Source organism: Ornithorhynchus anatinus, chromosome 7 (genome assembly GCF_004115215.2).
Source record: "Ornithorhynchus anatinus isolate Pmale09 chromosome 7, mOrnAna1.pri.v4, whole genome shotgun sequence".
In the NCBI taxonomy this organism is placed as follows: domain Eukaryota; kingdom Metazoa; phylum Chordata; class Mammalia; order Monotremata; family Ornithorhynchidae; genus Ornithorhynchus; species Ornithorhynchus anatinus.
Genome location: NC_041734.1, coordinates 23,799,231 through 23,818,476, shown reverse-complemented (window position 1 = coordinate 23,818,476; position 19,246 = coordinate 23,799,231). Strand labels below are relative to the sequence as shown.

The 19,246-nt window shown below is 43.1% G+C and overlaps 1 protein-coding gene across 1 annotated transcript in view; it reads left to right on the top strand.

Annotated features, from left to right (window-relative positions):
- The window catches only part of ROCK1 (Rho associated coiled-coil containing protein kinase 1), a 163,566-nt gene that overhangs the window by 117,231 nt on the left and 27,089 nt on the right, over positions 1-19,246 (top strand). The window contains exons 14-22 of the mRNA XM_029068629.2: positions 2,453-2,588; positions 3,465-3,556; positions 3,669-3,915; positions 6,574-6,680; positions 10,677-10,827; positions 11,564-11,724; positions 14,634-14,818; positions 15,544-15,613; positions 18,823-18,917. Coding sequence (XP_028924462.1) covers positions 2,453-2,588; positions 3,465-3,556; positions 3,669-3,915; positions 6,574-6,680; positions 10,677-10,827; positions 11,564-11,724; positions 14,634-14,818; positions 15,544-15,613; positions 18,823-18,917 — 1,244 coding nt within the window. The remainder of the gene's footprint in view (positions 1-2,452; positions 2,589-3,464; positions 3,557-3,668; positions 3,916-6,573; positions 6,681-10,676; positions 10,828-11,563; positions 11,725-14,633; positions 14,819-15,543; positions 15,614-18,822; positions 18,918-19,246) is intronic.

Genomic DNA, 19,246 nt, shown 5'->3' with positions numbered 1-19,246 from the left:
CCCCCAGCAGTGGTGTGCAGAATTATTACTGTTCCTCAATCAATCAGTCATCTTTTGAGCACTTATCATGTGCAGAACACTGTACTAGGTGCTGGGGGAAAGGGCAGTCCAACAGAGTTCTTATACACCATCTCTGCTCATATGGAACTTTCTTACAGGGAAAGACAAACATGAAAATAAATTACAGATAGTGGAAATGGTAGAGTCTAAGAAGATGGAGCCAGGGTGATATCAAATAAGTAAGCTGTGGAAATCATTCATTCAGCCATATTTTTGAGTGCTTACTGTGTGCAAAGCATGGTACTACATGTTTGGGAGAGTACTGTTCAACAGTAGACACATTCTCTGCCCACAGCCAGCTCACAGTCTAGAGAGGGAGACAGACATTAATATAAATAAGTAAATTACAGATATATGCGTTATGTGCTGTGGGGCCAGGAGGGAGGATGAATGAAGGGAGAAAGGGAGTGGGAGGAGAGGAGAGCTTAGTCAAAGAAGGCTTTTTGGAGGAGATGTGCCGTCAATAAGACTTTGTGTGTGTAAGGGGGGGCAATTATCTGTTACGGAGAGAGGGTGTTCCAGGCCAGATGTAAGATGTGGGCTAGAGGTCGGTGACGAGATAGACAAGATCGAGGTACAGTTAGAGGAATGAAGCGTGCAGGCTGGGTTGTAGTAGGAGAGTAGCGAGGTGAGTTAGGCGGGGGCAAGGTGGTCAAGGGCTTAAAGGCCAATGGTGAGGAGTTTTTGATTGATGCAGAGGTAGATGGGCAACCACTGGAGTTTCTTGAGGAGTGGGGAAACGTGGTCTGAACATTTTTGAAGGAAAATGATCTGGGCAACAGAGTGGAGTGTGGACTGGAGTGGGGAGAGACAGGAGGCTGGGAGGTCGGCAGATAGAACAATCAAGCCGGGATAGGTTAATTGCTTGCATTAATGTGGTAGTTTAGATGGCAAGGAAGGGGTGGATGTTAGTGACATTGTGAAGATAGAACTGACAGGATTTAGTGCTGGCTTGAATATGTGGATTGAATGAGAGGAATCAAGCCAAGGTAGTAGACCTGTGAGACAGGAAAGATTGTGGTGCTGTCAGCAGTGATGGGAAAATGAGTGGGAGGACAGGGTTTGGGTCAGATAATAAATTCAGTTTTAGCCTTATTAAGTTTGAGGTTACAGGAGGACTTCCAAGTAGGCAGGAGGAAATGTGAGACTGTAGAGGGGGAGAGAGAGCAGGGCTGAAGACGTATATTTGGGTGTCATCCACATAGAGGTGGTAGGTGAAGCCGTGTGAGCGAATGAGTTTTTCAAGGGAGTGGGTATGGATGGGGAATAGAAGGGGACCCAGAACTGAACCTTGAGGGACCCCCACAGTTGGGGGGGAAGAGGAAGAGCCCACGAAGGAGACTGAGAATGAGCGGTCAGAGAAAATAGGAGGTGAATTAGTAGAGGACAGTGTCAGTGAAGCCGAAGTTGGATAATGTTTCCGGAAGAAGGGAGTGGTTGATAGTGTCAGAGGCTGAGAGGTTGAGGAGGATTAGGATGGAGTAGAGGCCGTTGGATTTGGCAAGAAGGAGGTCATCAGTGAACTTTGAGAGTGTTGTTTTGGTAAAGCGAAGGGGAATGGAAGCCAGATTGGAGGGAGTGAAGGAGAGAATTGGAGGAGAGGAACTTGAGCCAGCGGGTGTATACAGCTCATTAAGGGAGTTTGGAGACGAATGGTTGGAGGAGGATGGGGCGATAATTGGTGGGAACCTTGGGGTCAAGGGAGGGTTTTTTTAGGATGGGGAGATGTGGGTATGTTTAAAAACACTGGAGAAGAAGCCATTGGAGAGTGAACAGTTGAACATGGCATTTGAGGGCAGGGCAAATGTAGTTCTAGGGAATCTTGGCATTCAGAGTAACTGGAGGAAATTTTGGTTACTTTTGACTCCCGTCAGGCTGTTATGCAACACCATGGTCAGGGAATGTGCAGCATGGCTTAGTGGAAGAGCACGGGTTTGGGAGTCAGAGGTTGTGGGTTATAAATTCTGGCTCCACCACTTGTCAACTGTGTGACTTTGGGTAAGTCACTTCGCTTCACTGGGCCTCAGTTCCCTCATCTGCAAAATGGGGATTGAGACTGTGAGCCCCACGGGGCAACCTGATTACCTTGTATCTTCCCCAGCACTTAGAACAGTGCTTGACACATAGTCATCATCATTATTATTAAGTCTTTTGTATTGTGCTCTCTCAACAATTAAGTGATAGAGAGTGCCCACTGGAGCAAAACTTCATATTGTATGGGCCTTGTATTATAAAAGTCTGAAAGTTTAGGGAACCGGGTTTACTCATTCCCAGTTCAGTATTTTGCTTGTTTATATTTTAATTTCTTGGGGAATCATACAGAAATTGCAGAAAGAATACCGTCTCAACAATCCTAGGGTAAGAATAAATATGCCAATGTTTATACTTTCAGGGAAATCAAAGGAAAAGTTTAGAGTCTACAGTGTCTCAGTTTGAAAAGGAAAAAATGTTGCTCCAACATAAAGCGAATGAGTACCAAAGAAAAGCTGATCAGGAGAATGAGAGGAGACGAAATGCAGAAAATGAAGGTAATTTGTCCATGTTTTTGGAATGTTCTGTGGAATATTTCAATTTAGCAACATAATTCAGAATTTATTTTGGAACTTATCCAGTGCCTCCACTTCATCTTCACTTGTAGTAGAGGTGAGAAGTAGCGTGGCCTAATGGAGAGAGCACGGGCCTGAGAGTCAGGACTTGGCTACCAGTCCCAGCTCTGTCAATTGCTTGCTGTATGACCTTGGGAAGGTCACTTAACTTATTTGTGCCTCAATTTTCTTAACTGGAAAGTGGGGATACCTGTTCTCCCTTCTCCTTAAACAGTGAGCCCCTTGTGGGACAGGGACTGTGTCCAGTCTAATTAACTTATATCTCCCCTAGCACTATGTCATACAGTATTTGACACATAATAAGTGCTTATCAAATACCATTTATAAAAAAAGATATTAACTGTAGTTTACTTCTTAAGTGCTTACCTTGTGCCAAGCACTCTACTGAGCATTAGGGTAGATGTCAAAGCTAATCAGGTCAGACACAGTCCCTGTCCCCCTCAGCATTAACAGTCTAAGCAGGAGGGAGGCCAGGTGTTGAATCCCTAATTTTCAGATGAGGAAACTGAGGCACGGAGCAGTTATGTGACTTGCCCAAGGCCGCACAGCTGGCACATGACAGAGCTGGGATTAGAACCCAGTTGCTTTGAATCCCAGGGCCATGCTTTTGGCACAAGGCCATGCTGCTTCTCAGGTGCCTCCAAGTAGTCTTGAGCAGAATTTGGCTTTACGAAGCTGCCTCATGTAGCTGACATTTTGTAGCCTTAAGCACGTAAGAACATTTTAGAGGTCTAGCAAGTTGCTCCCGCCACACGTGATTAAGTGCTGAATCAAAACCTTCATTCTTTCTCCTATTAGTGTCTACATTAAAAGATCAATTAGAAGATCTGAAGAAAGTCAGTCAGAATTCACAGGCTGCAAATGAGAAGGTGGCCCAGTTACAAAAGCAAGTAAGTCCTATAGTTCAGTTCCTTTTCTCCCCTTGCCTCCGTGGTTGTAGTCATAATTGAGCTTGTCAACTGCTTCTCAGCTGCACACCTACTTGCTTTCTTCCTTTCGTAGCTAGAAGAAGCCAATGACTTCCTGAGGACCGAATCGGATACAGCAGGAAGATTAAGAAAAAGCAACACAGAGATGAACAAAACAATAAGTCAGTTAGAGTCGCTGAACAGGGAACTTCAGGAGAGGAACAGAGTATTAGAAAGTTCCAAATCTCAAGTGGACAAGGATTATTACCAGCTGCAAGCTGCCTTGGAAGCGGAACGGAGGGATAGAAGTCAAGGATCTGAAATGATTGGAGATCTACAAGGTAATAACCATCGAAGACTGAAAAAGTGATTTGACCCCAGACATGTCAGAAATCAATCTACCTATCTACCCGTTTTTCTACCAAGTAATGCCACCACCCAGAACCTTTTTGAACAGGGGTCAGATATGGAGCACAATTATTGGGATTTAGCTTCCTAATCAGTAAAATCTCTGAACCTGGGAGAAGCCTGAGCCCCGAAATGAAGGGTGGGTAGTATCTCCAATCTGTGAGTGAGGGAGCTGGGTTTAAGTTAGGGCTCCGCCACCTGGGAATGGGGCAGATGGGTGGCCCATACTCCTCCGACCTCAGAGATCCCTGGCATTATCGGGGGCAGAATGGGATTTGGCTCTGTGATCCTGGTGGGGGAGTGCTGAATCTTGGGCGCCGACAGCATCGCCTTCCACTTTCCTATTTCATGTCTTCCATGGGTGTGGCCAGCGGTACACTTATTTTAAGAACAGCTCCATACTCACACATATATAAATCTATATTTATTTTTAAACAGGTATTTACATGCGTATGTATATAAAATTGACTTCATTTTGAGAAAATCACTTTGATATTTTCCAAGTAGCTCGTGCATCAGTCTCTCCTAGGTTTTCGGGTCTCACGCTTCCTTATTCCTGTCAAAATGCGTAGTGTGCAAAAGTTGAACAAAAATGTAAAAAACATCCCAGTAAGCTTTCAGGTCCCTTTAAATAAAGGGCTAATTTTAAATTGTTGCATTTACCTCTTCCCAGTTCGATGCTCACTTGGAGGGGTCACTGTTCGGCCTGTCTAATGAGCCTCTTTATCGGCACATTCTTTGTTCATTTGCTCAGAGTTCTCTTGACGTACCAGCCTATTTTTGTACACGAAAGCATCAAAACTGCAGACTTTTTGTAGGATGTGTTTTTCATGTGGTCGTCAGAACTGCTGTTCAGGTTATTCTCCAATTCTCAAGGTTGTGTTTTCTGACCTACTTTTAGATTCATAACTCTGTAGTTTAAGCTGATCTTTTTCAGCGTTGTTCAGAAGTGAGGCGGTGGTCATTGTTTCTTGTAAAAATAAAGCTAGGAAAGAATTTTGAGTTAGGAAGAAATATTGAGTGTTTTTTTAGATCGAATAAGAACACTAATTTCTAGGTCATCTGGGAAAAGAGAAGAATGAATAGGCCCTCCAATGATAAATGCTTATATAAAGGTCAGTTTTGGAGGTTTCAATATAAAATGTCCATAAGATGACTCTCCTTCTAGCTTTTGAACAGATTCAGCTTCACTGGTTTAAAACTTTCCAAAAAAAAAAATTAAGACTGATTCTGCTCTCTTCAAAAAGAACGTTTCCCGATTGACAAAATGACCAATAATAAAAGATGGTTTTCTTTACAGAAGTCCCAGTGGAATGGGGAAATTAATTCTATTAAAATGTTATTCAAGATTTCTCTGATTTAGATAGCGATGGGGCAAGTGATATACCTTGTATGGAAGATAACTTTTTATTTAGATGCAGTTATTGGTCAAATAAAAGGAACACATTTTTAAGAGCAAAAAAATTTGAATTTTGTTCAGTTGTAGCCTTCCAATAAATAACTTGAGAGGGAACAACAGAAGCAAAAGATGTCGTCCCTACCTTTAAAGAGCTTACAACTCCTCTCGTCACTTGAATACACAGTTTCCTTCCATTACATGCATGATCAACTTGGCCTCTCTTCACATTCCTTTTTTTTTTCCTTAAAAGCTATTTGTTTAGCATTTACTATGTGCCAGACACTGTATTAAGCATTGAGGTAGATACAAGTTAGGTTGAACACAATGCATGTCCCACATGGGGCTAATGTCTTATTCCCCATTTTCCAGATGAGGTAACTGAGGCTCTGAGAAATGATGTGATTTGCCTGTGGTCACACAGCAGACAAGTGGTGGAGCTGGGATTAGAACCCCAGTCCTCTGACTTCCAGGCCCGTGCTTTATCCACCTGACCATGTTGCTTCCCTTTCCAGGGAATCCCTCCAGGCCCATTCACTCTTCTCCCACCATACACACGTTTAATCGATTACCTTTACCTCTTTTCTCTACGCAAATCTCGGCCTCCTTATCTCTTTTCTTCTTCCTTGCAGTAGGCTTTCTCAGCTGTTCAGCCTCTGACCTGTGTTTGTTGTGATTGGATGGTACTATCACCATTTGGTCAGTTCAGTGAGTGCTTTTGCCTAGGAAGACATAAGTTGAAAAGCAACCTTTTGAAGCCTGGTTTCCAAAGAGAAATCACATCTTAACCAATATGAAATTGGCATCTAGAGAAGGAAAGAAACAGTCTGTCGATCCTGATTTCACTTCTTATACAATATGAAATTGGTGTCTCTAGAAGGAAAGTAACGTTCTGTTGATTCAGATTCCTTACACTTTGAGGGACAAATGCTGGGACTGATCAAGAGCGTTCCGTGGGTTATTAAAGAAGATAGATTTTCATATGAAATTGTTCTAGTTTTAACAAGTAAAACTGCTCCTGAGCCGAAATGGTTTTCATATTTTCTCTCAGAAGTAGTATTTGTTATATTCAGGATTCAGCTATATTTTTTTTCTAAATTCAAGACAAGTTTTTGCAGTATTGCATAGAACTGACACATTCTTTCCTTCAGGAAATAGGGGTAATGAGTTTTGGTTTTTTGTCCTGAAATATTAGCTCGAATTACATCTTTACAAGAAGAAGTGAAGCACCTCAAGCATAATCTTGAGAGGGTAGAAGGAGAAAGAAAAGAGGCTCAAGATCTGCTCAATCACTCTGAAAAGGTAAGGATTCTAGAAGTACACTGTGAGTTTCAGAGAGAACTAACGTAAAGCTCATCTAACCCTGAACGCATTAGGAGTCTGTTTTTATAAACTAACTCTCAGCTTCTGGTACTAAAGTTTATTTAAGTTTATTTAAAGTTTATTTAAGTCTCTGTAAAAGCATAGGACCATATTCATGCAAGATTCTGTTCCATTCCTTTTAGTTTGGATTTTCCATCCTTAATATACAGCGTATATTAAGTTCTTACTGGGTGCCTTGCGCTATGCTTAGCATTGGGGTAGATACAAGATAATTGAATTGGGCACAATCCCTGTCCCAAATGGGTCTCACAGTCTGAGGGGGAGCAGTGTTCTTATCCCCATTTTTCAGATGTGGGATAAGAGGCACAAAGATGTTAAGTGATCCTACTACAGGCACGTTGTGGAGCTGGGACTAGAACCTCCGTCTCTTCACTTAATCCCACGCTCTGACCAATAAGTCACACTGACTCCCTTCAGAGATATATAAATGAAAAATCCACAGAGATTGGAGTGAAAGGAAATTTAAGACACGAATCCTGTCCTCAAATGCCAGATTCTAAAAGGGAAACAGGACAAACACATGACTATTGTTGAATGAAAGTACCACCATTGGGAAAATAATTTAGAATACTAGTAACAAGCATATTGTAGATGTACTGTGCTGAAGTATATGAAGATGATAAGGTTCTGGGGGATATTAACTCACCTGGCTTAATCTGAAAAGGTTTCATGCAGGACTTGAAGTAGAGATTTGAAGGAGCAGAGGGGCATAATATGAAGTGGAGTGTGGAGAAATGCTAGGTGAGTGAAGTGACATTGTGGTATTTGGAGGACAAGAGATTGTGAACAGCCTTGTTTGTGGAGTAGAGAACGTAACTTGGGATGGGACAGAAGTTAGGAACTGAGTAACCTAAGTATAAGGAGGTTAAGCCCCTGGTCGAGAGCTCTGAGTTGTAGAAGAGTGACCACAAGGAGGTGGGGGAGCAAGGAAAAGCCAGTGACAGTGACTGAGATGTAATTTAATATTAGGGCTTCTCATAGTGCCTTGGCCATATAGATGGAGAGGAAATCTGGGAAATAATTGCAGAGGAAGGATCAGTAGTGCTTGGTGATCGGTTGAATGAGGGAGAGGAGAGAGAGTACTCCAAGATTATGAACCTGGGGGTCAGGGAAGGGTCTCATACTATTGCCAGTGATGGAAAAGTTTAGGGAGGTGGGTTTGAGGGATTTAATCAATTAGTATTTATTGATTGCTGAGTACAGAGTACTGTTCTAAGCATTTGGAAGAATACACTGCACATGAAAGACCTGAGCCTTGCCCTCAAGAAGCTTAGAGTCTAACAGAGGAGATAGACATAAGTTATTTTCAATTAGAAGGAAAAACAGAAGTATACATGGTTATAACAAGGGAAGGGAAAGATAGATGTTAATAACCAGTAGAGCACCTAGACTGAGTACATGAGTGTTCCGGGTAACTGTAAATGTGTACTTTCTGAGTTGACTGAAGGGTTGACTGAGTTCATCCTGGAGGAACGGGTTTTCAAGAGGCCTTTGAAGCTCAGTAGAGTCATGTTCTGCTGGCGGGGAGGGTTTCAGGCAGGGCGGTGGACATGACCAAAGAGCCAGGGGCAGGAGAGGCCAGATCATACCACTTAGGTGGAAAGCAAAGCACAAACTGGGGAGAAGCAGGAATATAGAGAACGGATATGTTATGTAATAAGGAGAGCACGGGTGGAGAGCCCTGAAGCCAAAGGGCAGGAATTTGTCTTAGAGAGATGAGTAACCATGGAGGTTTTGGAGGCGGGGAGAGACATAATCCAGAAAACATTTTAGGAAGATGATCAAAGCCACGGAGTATGGTATAGATGTTAGATTGGAGTGGTTGGAGTCAAGGAGACCAGGAAGCTGCAGTCCAGTGATGAAAACAGAGCCTCCGGTCAAGAGTGATGGGCGAGCCCAGGCCCTTTTCAGAGAAGCAATGTGGCTCAGTGGAAAGAGCCTGGGCTTGGGAGTCAGAGGTCATGGGTTCTAATCCTGGCTCTGCCACGTATCAGCTGTGTGACTTTGGGCAAGTCACTTAACTTCTCTGTGCCTCTGTTCCCTCATCTGTAAAATGGGGATTAACACTGTGTGCCCCATGTGGGACAACCTGATTACCTTATATCTACCCAGTGCTTTGAACAGTGCTTGGCACATAGTAAGCACTTAACAAATACCAAAATTATTATTATTATTATTATTATTATTATCTGAGTGCTTGCTAGAAGGAATGGATGATAACACATCAGTTTTGTGCTCTCTTATCCTGCCGGTTATTCTCCCACCAGGTCAAGGGATGCAATAACCTAATAGGCTGGTAGGAGTTCAGAACACTGGGAAGTGAATTAGGGGGGTGTTTTGCATGCAAGACCCATTTATGGGTGAGGTGCCTGCAGCCTACCATCCAGCACGTGGTTGCTTCAGTAGCTGCTGCAGTCCTCTGAGGCCTGGCATTTTCAGGATTCCTGCTGGGCCTGAGCCAGTCCACCTTGGTGAAGCACTCTAAGTGTCCCAGCAGGCTGGTCTAGCTGTAACCCTCCCCCATCATGGTGAGGTGCGTGGGTTGAATTTGGGGGAAGGCAATGGTCTAGGCCAAACCTGACAAGTGCCTGAACTGAGATGGTGGTCATCTGGGTGGAAAGGACGGTGCAGATTGAAGAAATATATGGGAAGAACTGGCAGAATGTAGCAACAGCTTGACAGCAAAGATTAAAAGGTAGCAAGGAGTCGAATGTGACTACGTGACCAAGGTAGCAAGTTTTAGGGACAGGGAGGAGGATGGTACTGGCTTTTATGGGAAAGACAGGGAAGGAATGGGTTTAGGTTTGGGGGAGGCTTTGAGGAGTTTAGTTTTAGCCCAGTTGAATATAAAGTGTACCACTGGAACATCCATATGGAAGCAGCGTTGTGGGGCAGATGAGATAGGTTTGGGAGTCATCTACACAAAGATTCTAGCTGAAGCCACGTCTGTGGATGAACTCCCTGAGACATGGGTATATAGCAAAAAGAGAAGGCGACCCAGAGCAGTGCCTTGTGGAATACCTTTAGCTAGGGCCTGAGCAGTAGAGGGGGAGCCAATGAAGTAGACTAAAAAGGTGGAGAAGGAAGTAGATCCTATTAAACTTGGCAAAGAAAAGGTTGGTGGACACTTGGGTGAGCACTGTCTCCGTGCTGAGGGAGGTGGAAACCAGTTTGTGGTGAGCCTAAAAAAAGAGAGCCAGAAGAGAGGCAAGGGAGATGTGGCGATATCCAAAAGGTATTGAAGGTTCTTTAGTAGGAGAGATAGCATATTTGAAGACAGAGCAAATGTGAGTATATCTGAAGGGAAGAGCAAATGCTCTTAAGAGATGAGAGTGAGTGGGGTCCAGGACACAGATAGTAGATTCTGAGAGTAGATGGAAGACTTCCTCATGCATTACAGGTGGAAAGGAGAAATGAATAAGGTGGAAAATGAATGTTGAGGGAAGGCAGGCGTGAGACTCGGGGAAAATTCAAGCTTGTTGGTATCTATTTTACTGATAAAAGAGCTGGTGAGTTAATTCATTAAGGATTAAGGAGGGAGGAGGTGGTACAGAAGGATTCCAGAGGGACTTTAAAGTCTGGAATATTCGGTAAGCTCTGCGGGCCTGGCCGCCCAAGCTCGGTCAGCGTGTATGGGCCCTGATGAACTGTGTCTCGTGTTCATTCATTATGCCTAGAGATGACATCATTATAACATACTTGTGGGGTTTGGAATGTCTCTGGGTACTTTCTTCTAATGAGAGTCCCTTGTTAAATCTGTTTCTGGTGAGTTTCTGACCATAGGTTAGAAGGAAGGAAGCCGGGAAAGAACCTTGAGCTCTTTATTTCAGACCCTTTGGGCCCATGTGATCCTCTTGCTCTAAATTCATTTTGCTGATGAGTGGTCTTTATGCTTTAATCACACACAATATTTAGGAAAAGAATAATTTGGAAATAGATTTGAATTACAAACTCAAATCACTACAACAGCGACTAGAACAGGAAGTAAATGAGCATAAAGTGACCAAAGCTCGGCTAACTGACAAGCATCAATCTATTGAAGAGGCAAAATCAGCAGCAATGTGTGGTAAGTGGTCATTTTCACATTTCTATATTGAATTGTGCATAGTTTGTAAGGTTATATTATGTAGTTATTTGGACAGATTTCTCTTTTGAACAAATGCTTTGGTCAGTCCAGGAATTCACACTTTACTATTTAAAGGAAAATATTCCCACTAGAAGTTAGCAAATGATCTAGAAGTGAGACCCTAGATAAAGGGTATTTTTGGACATGTAAGCCTTTGAAAAGTTTTGTGTCATTGGAAAAACATATCTTCCATGTGTCTGACTTTTTTAAAAAATCAAAACTCCCATAGGAATTGAAATTTATAAAAATTTTCATCCCCAATTCTTTAATGGGAATAGGGACAAGTACATTTTCTGAAGTGATTGTTTTGTAGGGTTGCTGCAAGTAAGGTCTGTTTGTCTTCCTGACCTCTGGTCAGCTACAGCAGTCCCAGGAAAACCCACATTCCTCTCTATCCTCAGAGTCATGGAGTCAAAACTGGATTCTTATTGACCCATGGGAATACATTTTTTTGATGAGAACCAGGATTCCAGTTCTCTTTAGTGAATTATAGCCCCATTCTTCTGAGGTCCAGAAACTTTCTCAATGAAACGACCCCCAAATCATAAGGACTTACCACACACCAGAACAGTTTTTTACCCTCTTGTTCACCGGGACACAGTTGTGCAATTGACGAAGGGAGAACTGTTCTGCTGTTAGAGCCTCTAATGTATCGGGTGCATCTTTTCATAATCAGAGATGGAAAAAAAAGTGAAAGAAGAGAGGGCAGCCCGAGAAAAAGCTGAAAATAGAGCTGTGCAGACTGAGAAAAAATGTTCTATGCTGGATGTTGACCTGAAGCAGTCCCAGCAGAAGCTGGAGCAAGTCACCGAACAAAAACGGAGGGCAGAGGATGAGGTGAGGAAATAATTTGATGTTTTAAGTAATTAAGTAGACCCGAGGAAGGGATGGGCATATTGGTAGTTTGGGTGACCAGTTTGGAGAAATACTTTTGGATTCTGTAGAGGTGATTGATGGTCTGGGTGTGTGCTCTGTGTGTGCAGCTCTGAAGTAAATGTTCCACGAATATAAGTAGGACTGAGGAGATGAGATCCTGTCTTTGAGGAGCTTCTCTTCTGGATTAGGGTGATTGGTTTTCCAAAATATAACCCTGGGACAGCCCAGCCTTGAAACAGGCAAATGCTGATGAATGTTTACAGCGCCTCCGAGAAGCAAGTCGTGTTTTCCCCCCACCCCACATTCTACCTCTCCTGCCTTGAGATTTCAGTGTGGAACGGTAAGGTCAGGTCTGATGGAGGAGAGCGAGATGGTTTCATCAGCTCTCTAGAGATCTGGAGACCAGACCACTTGGAGCAATACCAGTAGATGTTCAGTTCACAGCAGAGGTAAAAAGGCAGGATGAAACCTCCAAGCTCCTACTTTTCCCCCCAAATCCTTTCCTGGAGGCAAGAAAAACCTCATGCATTCTTGTCCAAGGTCACGCAGCAGGCAGATGGTAGAACTGGGAGTAGAATGCAGGTCCTTTGACTCCCAGGTCCATGTTTCCATAGTAATAAAGTGTATGACAGGGTGGAATAATAATGATAATTGTGGTGTTTCTTAAGTACTTACTCTGTGCCAGGCACTGTACTAAGCTCTGGAGTGGATACAAGCAAATCAGGGTAGACACAGTCCCTGCCCTACATTGGGCTCACAGTCTCAATCCCCATTTTATAGGTGAGGTAACTGAGCCACAGAAAAGTGAAGTGGCTTGTCCGGGGTCACACAGCATACAAGTGACAGAGCCTGGATTAGAACCCATGACCTGCTGACTCCCAAGCCCATAAGTTCAATAATTATACATAAGTACCGATGAGCGTATAAGTCATAGGTTAAGTAAATGCCAAGGGAAGAAGAAATAGTATTGTTAATAGTAAGTTCTGAGTGAATATTAAACCTGGGGATAAAATACTCGGATGAGAATTAGACATAGTCCTTAGCTCCCAAGAAGCTCACAATCTATAAGTTAAGTGGGGAGAAGAAAACGGCAACATACCTGTAGGAAAGATGAAACAATAGAAATACAAACATGAAAAACAACTGGGCAGTAATTGAGAAACATTTCTTGGAATTTTTAGGAGAGCTCTGAAGATGGGGAGAGCTGCCTATGGTCTGGCAGATTTGAAGTGGGGAGGGGCTACAAATCAGGAATATTTCTTGGGTAGCCTACTGAGTGGAAAACACTATATTAGAAACTTTCCAAAGTTCAGGAAAATTAGTAGACCTGATCCCTGCTCTCAAGAAGCTTCCAGTCTAGTGGGAAGATGGATGCTAAAATCAGTTGTGGGTAGGAGGAGATATCTTCCTGTCCACATCTATCCTCCTATTCAGCATCTTCCCATCATCTTCTCCCATTCCCCCAGACCCCTTGCCCTCCTCTAGCCTTGAATGCCCTTCCTCTTCAAAACCTACATTTGCACTTCTCCCCTTCAATGCCTTATTGAAGACTTGTCTCCTCCAAGAGGCCTTCCTTGCCTAAACCCTTATTTTTGCTTCTCCCACTCCCTTCTGCGTTGCCCTGACTTGCTCCCTTTATTCATCCCCTCTCCCAGCCCCACAGCGCTTAGGAACATATCTGTAATTCATTTATTTATATTAATGTCTCTCTCCTCCTCTAGACTGTAAGCTCATTACGGGCAGGGAGTGTGTTTGTTTATTGTTATATTGTACTCTCCCAAGCACTTAGCATAGTGTTCTGCACAGAGTAAGCATTCAGTAGATACGACTGAATGCATGAATCTGACTGCCAACCTCTCACCCAATGCTCTGTCTGTGACCTGGAACACTGTCCCTCTTCATATCCTACAGAAGATCACTCTCTCCACCTTCAAAACCTTATTAAATGCTTATTTCCTCTTCTCTCACTCCCTTTTGTAATGCTATCTCACTTATTCACCCCTCCCTCAGCCACGCAACACCTATGTAAATATTCATAATCAGCGCTTGGCACATAGTAAGCGCTTAATAAATACCATAATTATTATTTATATGAGTGTCTGTCACCCCGTCTAGACTGTAAGCTTGTGTTGGCAGGATACATATCTTTCAGCCCAAGTGCTTAGTACTTTGTACACAGTAAGCGCTCACTAAGTATGACAGATTGAAAAAGTAGTGCAGGAGAGTTAAAAATGAGGTACAGAAGAAGGTATGCAGTTAGAAGGCAAGGAGAAAAGAGGTTTGAGGGATTTAAAGAATGAGAGGTAGAATTTGAGCTGCCGAGGAAAGCATTTTATTTTATAGCTGTACATTCTGTGAATAATTGTGGTTCTGCATTAACATTTTGGATATAGATAATTTTAAAAAGCAAAAACACACCTGCATTTCCTTTTGAATATGTATTTAACTTTAGTTTTATCTTTTTAGATGGGGGGATGATTTGTAGCACACTTCCATACTTCCTAAAACCTTCTTGAACTTCTTAAAACAAGGAATCACCATTAATCCTTTGTTCCCAGGTCATCTTACCCAAAGGAATTAATCAACATTATTTATGAAGCACTTACTGTTTGCAGAGAACTCTACTAAGTACTTGGGAGAGTACAATGTACAAGGAGTTTACAGAAGGCCCAAAACTCTTTAAATTGAAATTTGAATTACAAAATCAGTGGGCCATGTAGAAAATATGTTCCCTAAGAATGAGCATACATTTTGGTAGGATGTATTTGGATTTTCTAAAATGTTAGGAATTATACTTGGTATGTGTGTCCTTCAAATTAGGAACTATTGAAATTGGAAATAACTAAAGTTCAAAACTGTTTTGTTCACAGGCAAAGAATCTCAATCTTCAGTTGGAGCAGGAGATGAATAAACGGCTGCTAACACAGAATGAACTGAAGAGCCAGGCCCTTGAGGCAGACCATTTGAAAGGTTCAGAAAAGCAGTTGAAACAGGAAATCAATACATTGTTGGAAGCCAAAAGATTACTGGACTTTGAGTTAGCTCAGCTCACAAAGTAAGGTTCCATATATGAAAATGAACATTTCTTGGCTTTATTCCGCTCATTATTTATGCAAGTTTTAAAATTTGAGAAGCAGCGTGGCCTAGTGGAGGGAACATGAGTCTTGGAGCCAGAGGACCTGGGTTCTAATCTAATCTAATCTCAGACACAGAGAAGTTACATGGCTTGCCCAGGATCATGCAGCAGGCAAGTGGCGGAGCCGGATTAGAACCCACGTCCTCTGACTCCCAACCCTGTCCTCTTTCCACTGAGCCACACTGCTTCTCGCACCAGGTGTGTTTCAACATGGGCCAGGCTGGAGTTTTCGTTCTGAAACAAGATACGAGAAGAACTGAGCCTCCCCTTCTGATTTCCTCTAAAGACTGTAGAACTGCCCATTTCTCAAATGAAAAATGGTCATACTTGACAATCTGCCAGTTCTCCCAGGATGTGATGCTTCTATTTTGTTTTCCTTATCTTCCTTCCCAAGCCCTCCCATGCCCCACCTCCCCCCAGTCCCAAGTAAACAAACACTCTGGCTTTACAGTGCCTTTGCTTCACCTAAACTGCAGCTGAGAAGAGGAACCACCTATCTTCACTAAGATACTGAAGCCATGCAGTGATGACAGTGACAGGCCAGGGTAGTTTTGAAAGTGATTCTAGCAATACATTCACCTTAAAAGGCCTAAGGGAAGATTAGCATCATCATGGAGGTCATAACGCTTTTCTCTCTCTCTAAGGCAGTATAGAGGAAATGAAGGCCAGATGCGGGAACTACAAGATCAGCTTGAGGCTGAACAGTATTTTTCGGTAAGTGGAAAGCTTTGCTACTGGTTTCTAGGAACTTTCCGTGCAGCTAATCCACTCATTTCCTTTTGGCCAGCTCTGGCTGTGTTAGGAAGCAGCAGATGGCCCCCTGCGTTCATTCCAGTCGGTAAGCGGGTGGGAAGTGGAAGGCCAGGGGGCTCCCAGCTCTTGTTTGGCTCATTACAGCTTTAGGGTAACAGCTCACAGCTTTACAGCTTTACAGCTCACCTCCTCCAAGGCCTTCCCAGACTGAGCTCCCCTTCTCCCTCTACTCCCTCTACCGCCCCCCCTTCACCTCTCCGCAGCTAAACCCTCTTTTCCCCCCCTATCCCTCTGCTCCTCCCCCTCTTCCTTCCCATCCCCTCAGCATTGTACTCCTCTGCTCAACTGTATATATTTTCATTACCCTATTTATTTTGTTAATGAAATGTACATCACCTTGATTCTATTTATTTGCTATTGTTTTAATGGGATGTTCATCCCCTTGATTCTATTTATTGCTATTGTTCTTGTCTGTCTATTTCCCCCCCCAGTTGGACTGTAAGCCCATCAAAGGGCAGGGACTGTCTCTATCTGTTACCGATTTGTACATTCCAAGCGCTTAGTACAGTGCTCTGCACATAGTAAGCGCTCAATAAATACTATTGAATGAATGAACCTCATTATTGACAGACTTCCTAGGGAAGTCCATCCTGCTGTTGGTGAATGCCCAGCTGGTCAGAGGACGACAAAGAACGAGGAGTGGTCAGAGGCAACCTGGGGGAATTTCCATTGGTAGCGCACAGGGATTAGAATTCACAGTGGCTTCAGCATATTGGAAACACGGTCTTCCAAAACAGGTTGGCATCCTAGAGGGATATGGGCAAGGAGAGTTTAGAAGGGAAAAAAGAAGCCCTCTCAAAAGACCGGCTAGGAGTAAGTACAGCAGAAAGAGGCCTGGGTGCAGGTTGAGGTTTCGGGTTGACCAGAAATGGAGTACGTATGAGCAGTGTGGTGGTGTTTTAAAAAGCCTGCCTGGTAATAAAAATGATAATAATGTTGGTATTTTTTCAAGTAAGCGCTCAAAAATACTATTGAATGAAAAGGGTAGGAGAAGTTGGGGCCGTACTAGTTCACGGATAGGTGATCCTGGGCAGTGTTTTGGGGGATGTTAATTGACCCCTTACTTGCCCTGTAGGGAAAGCAGAGTAATTGAAATCTCTCACAAGGGACACTCTTCTTAAGGGAGAGCTTGATCACACCTTGTACGTAGTACAGTGCTCTGCACACAGTAAGCGCTCAATAAATACGAATGAATGAATGGACTGGTCTTCTCCAATCGTTATCAGTTTATGAACATTTATAGGGAAGGAGAAACTTGTAACCAAATCAGTTTTTGTGAAAAACCAGACAGATGTAGAGGCCATAGGATTGATTGAATGAATGATGGTCAGAAGTAGCCACTGCAGCCTGTTTTCATTCTTGGGAGAATACACTAAAAATAGAAGATATGCTCCTTCTCTCCAGTTATAATCTAATGCGGTAGTTAGACACATTGAATACGCACAGTGGGAACAAGAGGAAAATCGTGTATCAACTGGGGACACAATTAAACTCCTCCTCCCGGTCCCCCCAATTAATCACATGAATACAGGGGATGAATAAGACGGTGTCCCCAAAAGGGCTAAGGGAGTTGACACGACTAGAGAGGTGGAGATTATTTGGATGATGGGGCTTTTCAGGAAGGCTCCAAGAACAAACGTCTACTCTCCTAGTCAAAACAGGGCCTGCAGTTTTGGAAGCTTCTAGCAGATAACTTCCCAAGTTCTATAGTAAATTGATTGTTTATTTGGGGCAAAAAATAAAATAAGGGAAATGTCAGGGAAATCCATTCACTCATAATGAGGCCAAGAGTAGAAGAAGTCTGGGATTCTCTACCCCTCCACTCCCCAACCTCTCTCATACACACTCAAGGGGGAGTGTGCTTTTTTATTAAAAAAACCCGAAAAACCACAGTACGTCTAAATGCCTTTATTTTCACACTGGAAATACTGGAAATAATACTCAAAATCTAGACTAGCCAGTATGATTGGTCAGTTGTCAGGATATACCCCAAATCAGATTATTTTGCCCTCCATATCATAATGTGTAGCTCATTATATATGGTTGGTAGAGATAATCTGATCCAAAATGACTGCATGGGTATAATAAAATCATCAAAGTAAATAGAGATATTTTAGAATTCTAAGTTTTCTTAAAATCCTCCTGAAGATGTTAAACAGTGAATATAAATGGTTTGATTCACAAAACAAATTTGCCCCTACAGTAAAGAAATGGTATAATAAACTGCATTGCATTTGTCTTTTAATTTTAACCGTTTCCCCAATTCATTCATTCATTCAGCCGTATTTACTGAGTGCTTACCATGTACAGAGCACTGTACTAAGCGCTTGGGAAAGTACAGTGCAGCAATGGAGAGAGACAGTCCCTGCCCACAAAGAACTCACAGTCTAGAGGAGGGGAGAAAGACATCAATACAAGTTAACAGCCATCAATATAAATACATTAAATTACAGATATATAAATAAGTGCTGTGGGGCAGGGAGAGGGGGGAAGAGCAAAGGGAGCAAGTCAAGGTGATGCGGAAGGGAGTGGGAGATGAAGAAAAGTGGGGCTTCGTCTGGGAAGGCCTCTTGGTGGAGATGTGCCTTCAACAGGGCTTTGAAGAGAGGGGTGGAGAGTGATCGTCTGGTGGATTTCAGGAGGGCGGGCGTTCCAGGCCGAGGCAGGACTTGGGATCGAGGCACAGTGGAGCGAAATGTGGGGGCTACGTTGTAGAAGGAGAGAAAGGAGGTGAGGTAGCAGGGGCCAAGGTGCTGGAAAGCTTTAAAGCCAATAGGGAGGAGTTTTTGTTTCATATGGAGGTGGATAGGCAACCACTGGAGATTTTTGAGGAGGAGGAGGGTGACATGCCCTGAGCGTTTCTGTAGAAAGATAATCCGGGCAGCGGAGTGAAGTGTGGACTGGAGTGGGGAGAGGCAGGAGTTTGGGAGATGAGAAAGGAGGCTGATGCAGTAATCTAAGCCGGATAGCCTGAGTGATTGAACTAATGTGGTACCGGTTTGAATGGAGAGGAAAGGGAGGATCTTAGCGATATTGTGAAGTTGCGACCGCTAGGATGAGTTTTTTAATGGCTAGTAAATGGTTGTTTATTCTTGATGCCTGTTTTGCAGACACTGTACAAAACTCAGGTAAAAGAACTTAAAGAAGAAATTGAAGAGAAGAACAGAGAAAATCTAAGGAAAATACAAGACCTGCATAATGAAAAGTATGTCCAGTGTCTTTCAGGGTAGCCGTACATATTTAAGCTTGTTAAATTTTCCTTGTAGTGAAAGTTAAGGAGTCTGATTAAAGCAGTATTTATTGCAAAGTGTATTGGTAGGGAGCCTCAAAATGTCAGTGATGCTGAGCCCAGTGCTTCCTAAGTCAAAGAAGTGGAAAGCTCCCCTGGTACTCAGAGTTTGCCCAGGTGGTCGGGGAGGAGGGGATGGAGGGCCCGGCAAAAAGAGCCAGGTAATGACAGTTACTATGCCCCTATTCTGGGAACTTCCCTCCAAAGTCTGGGGATTTTGATTGTAAAAATCTGCCCCCTTCCCC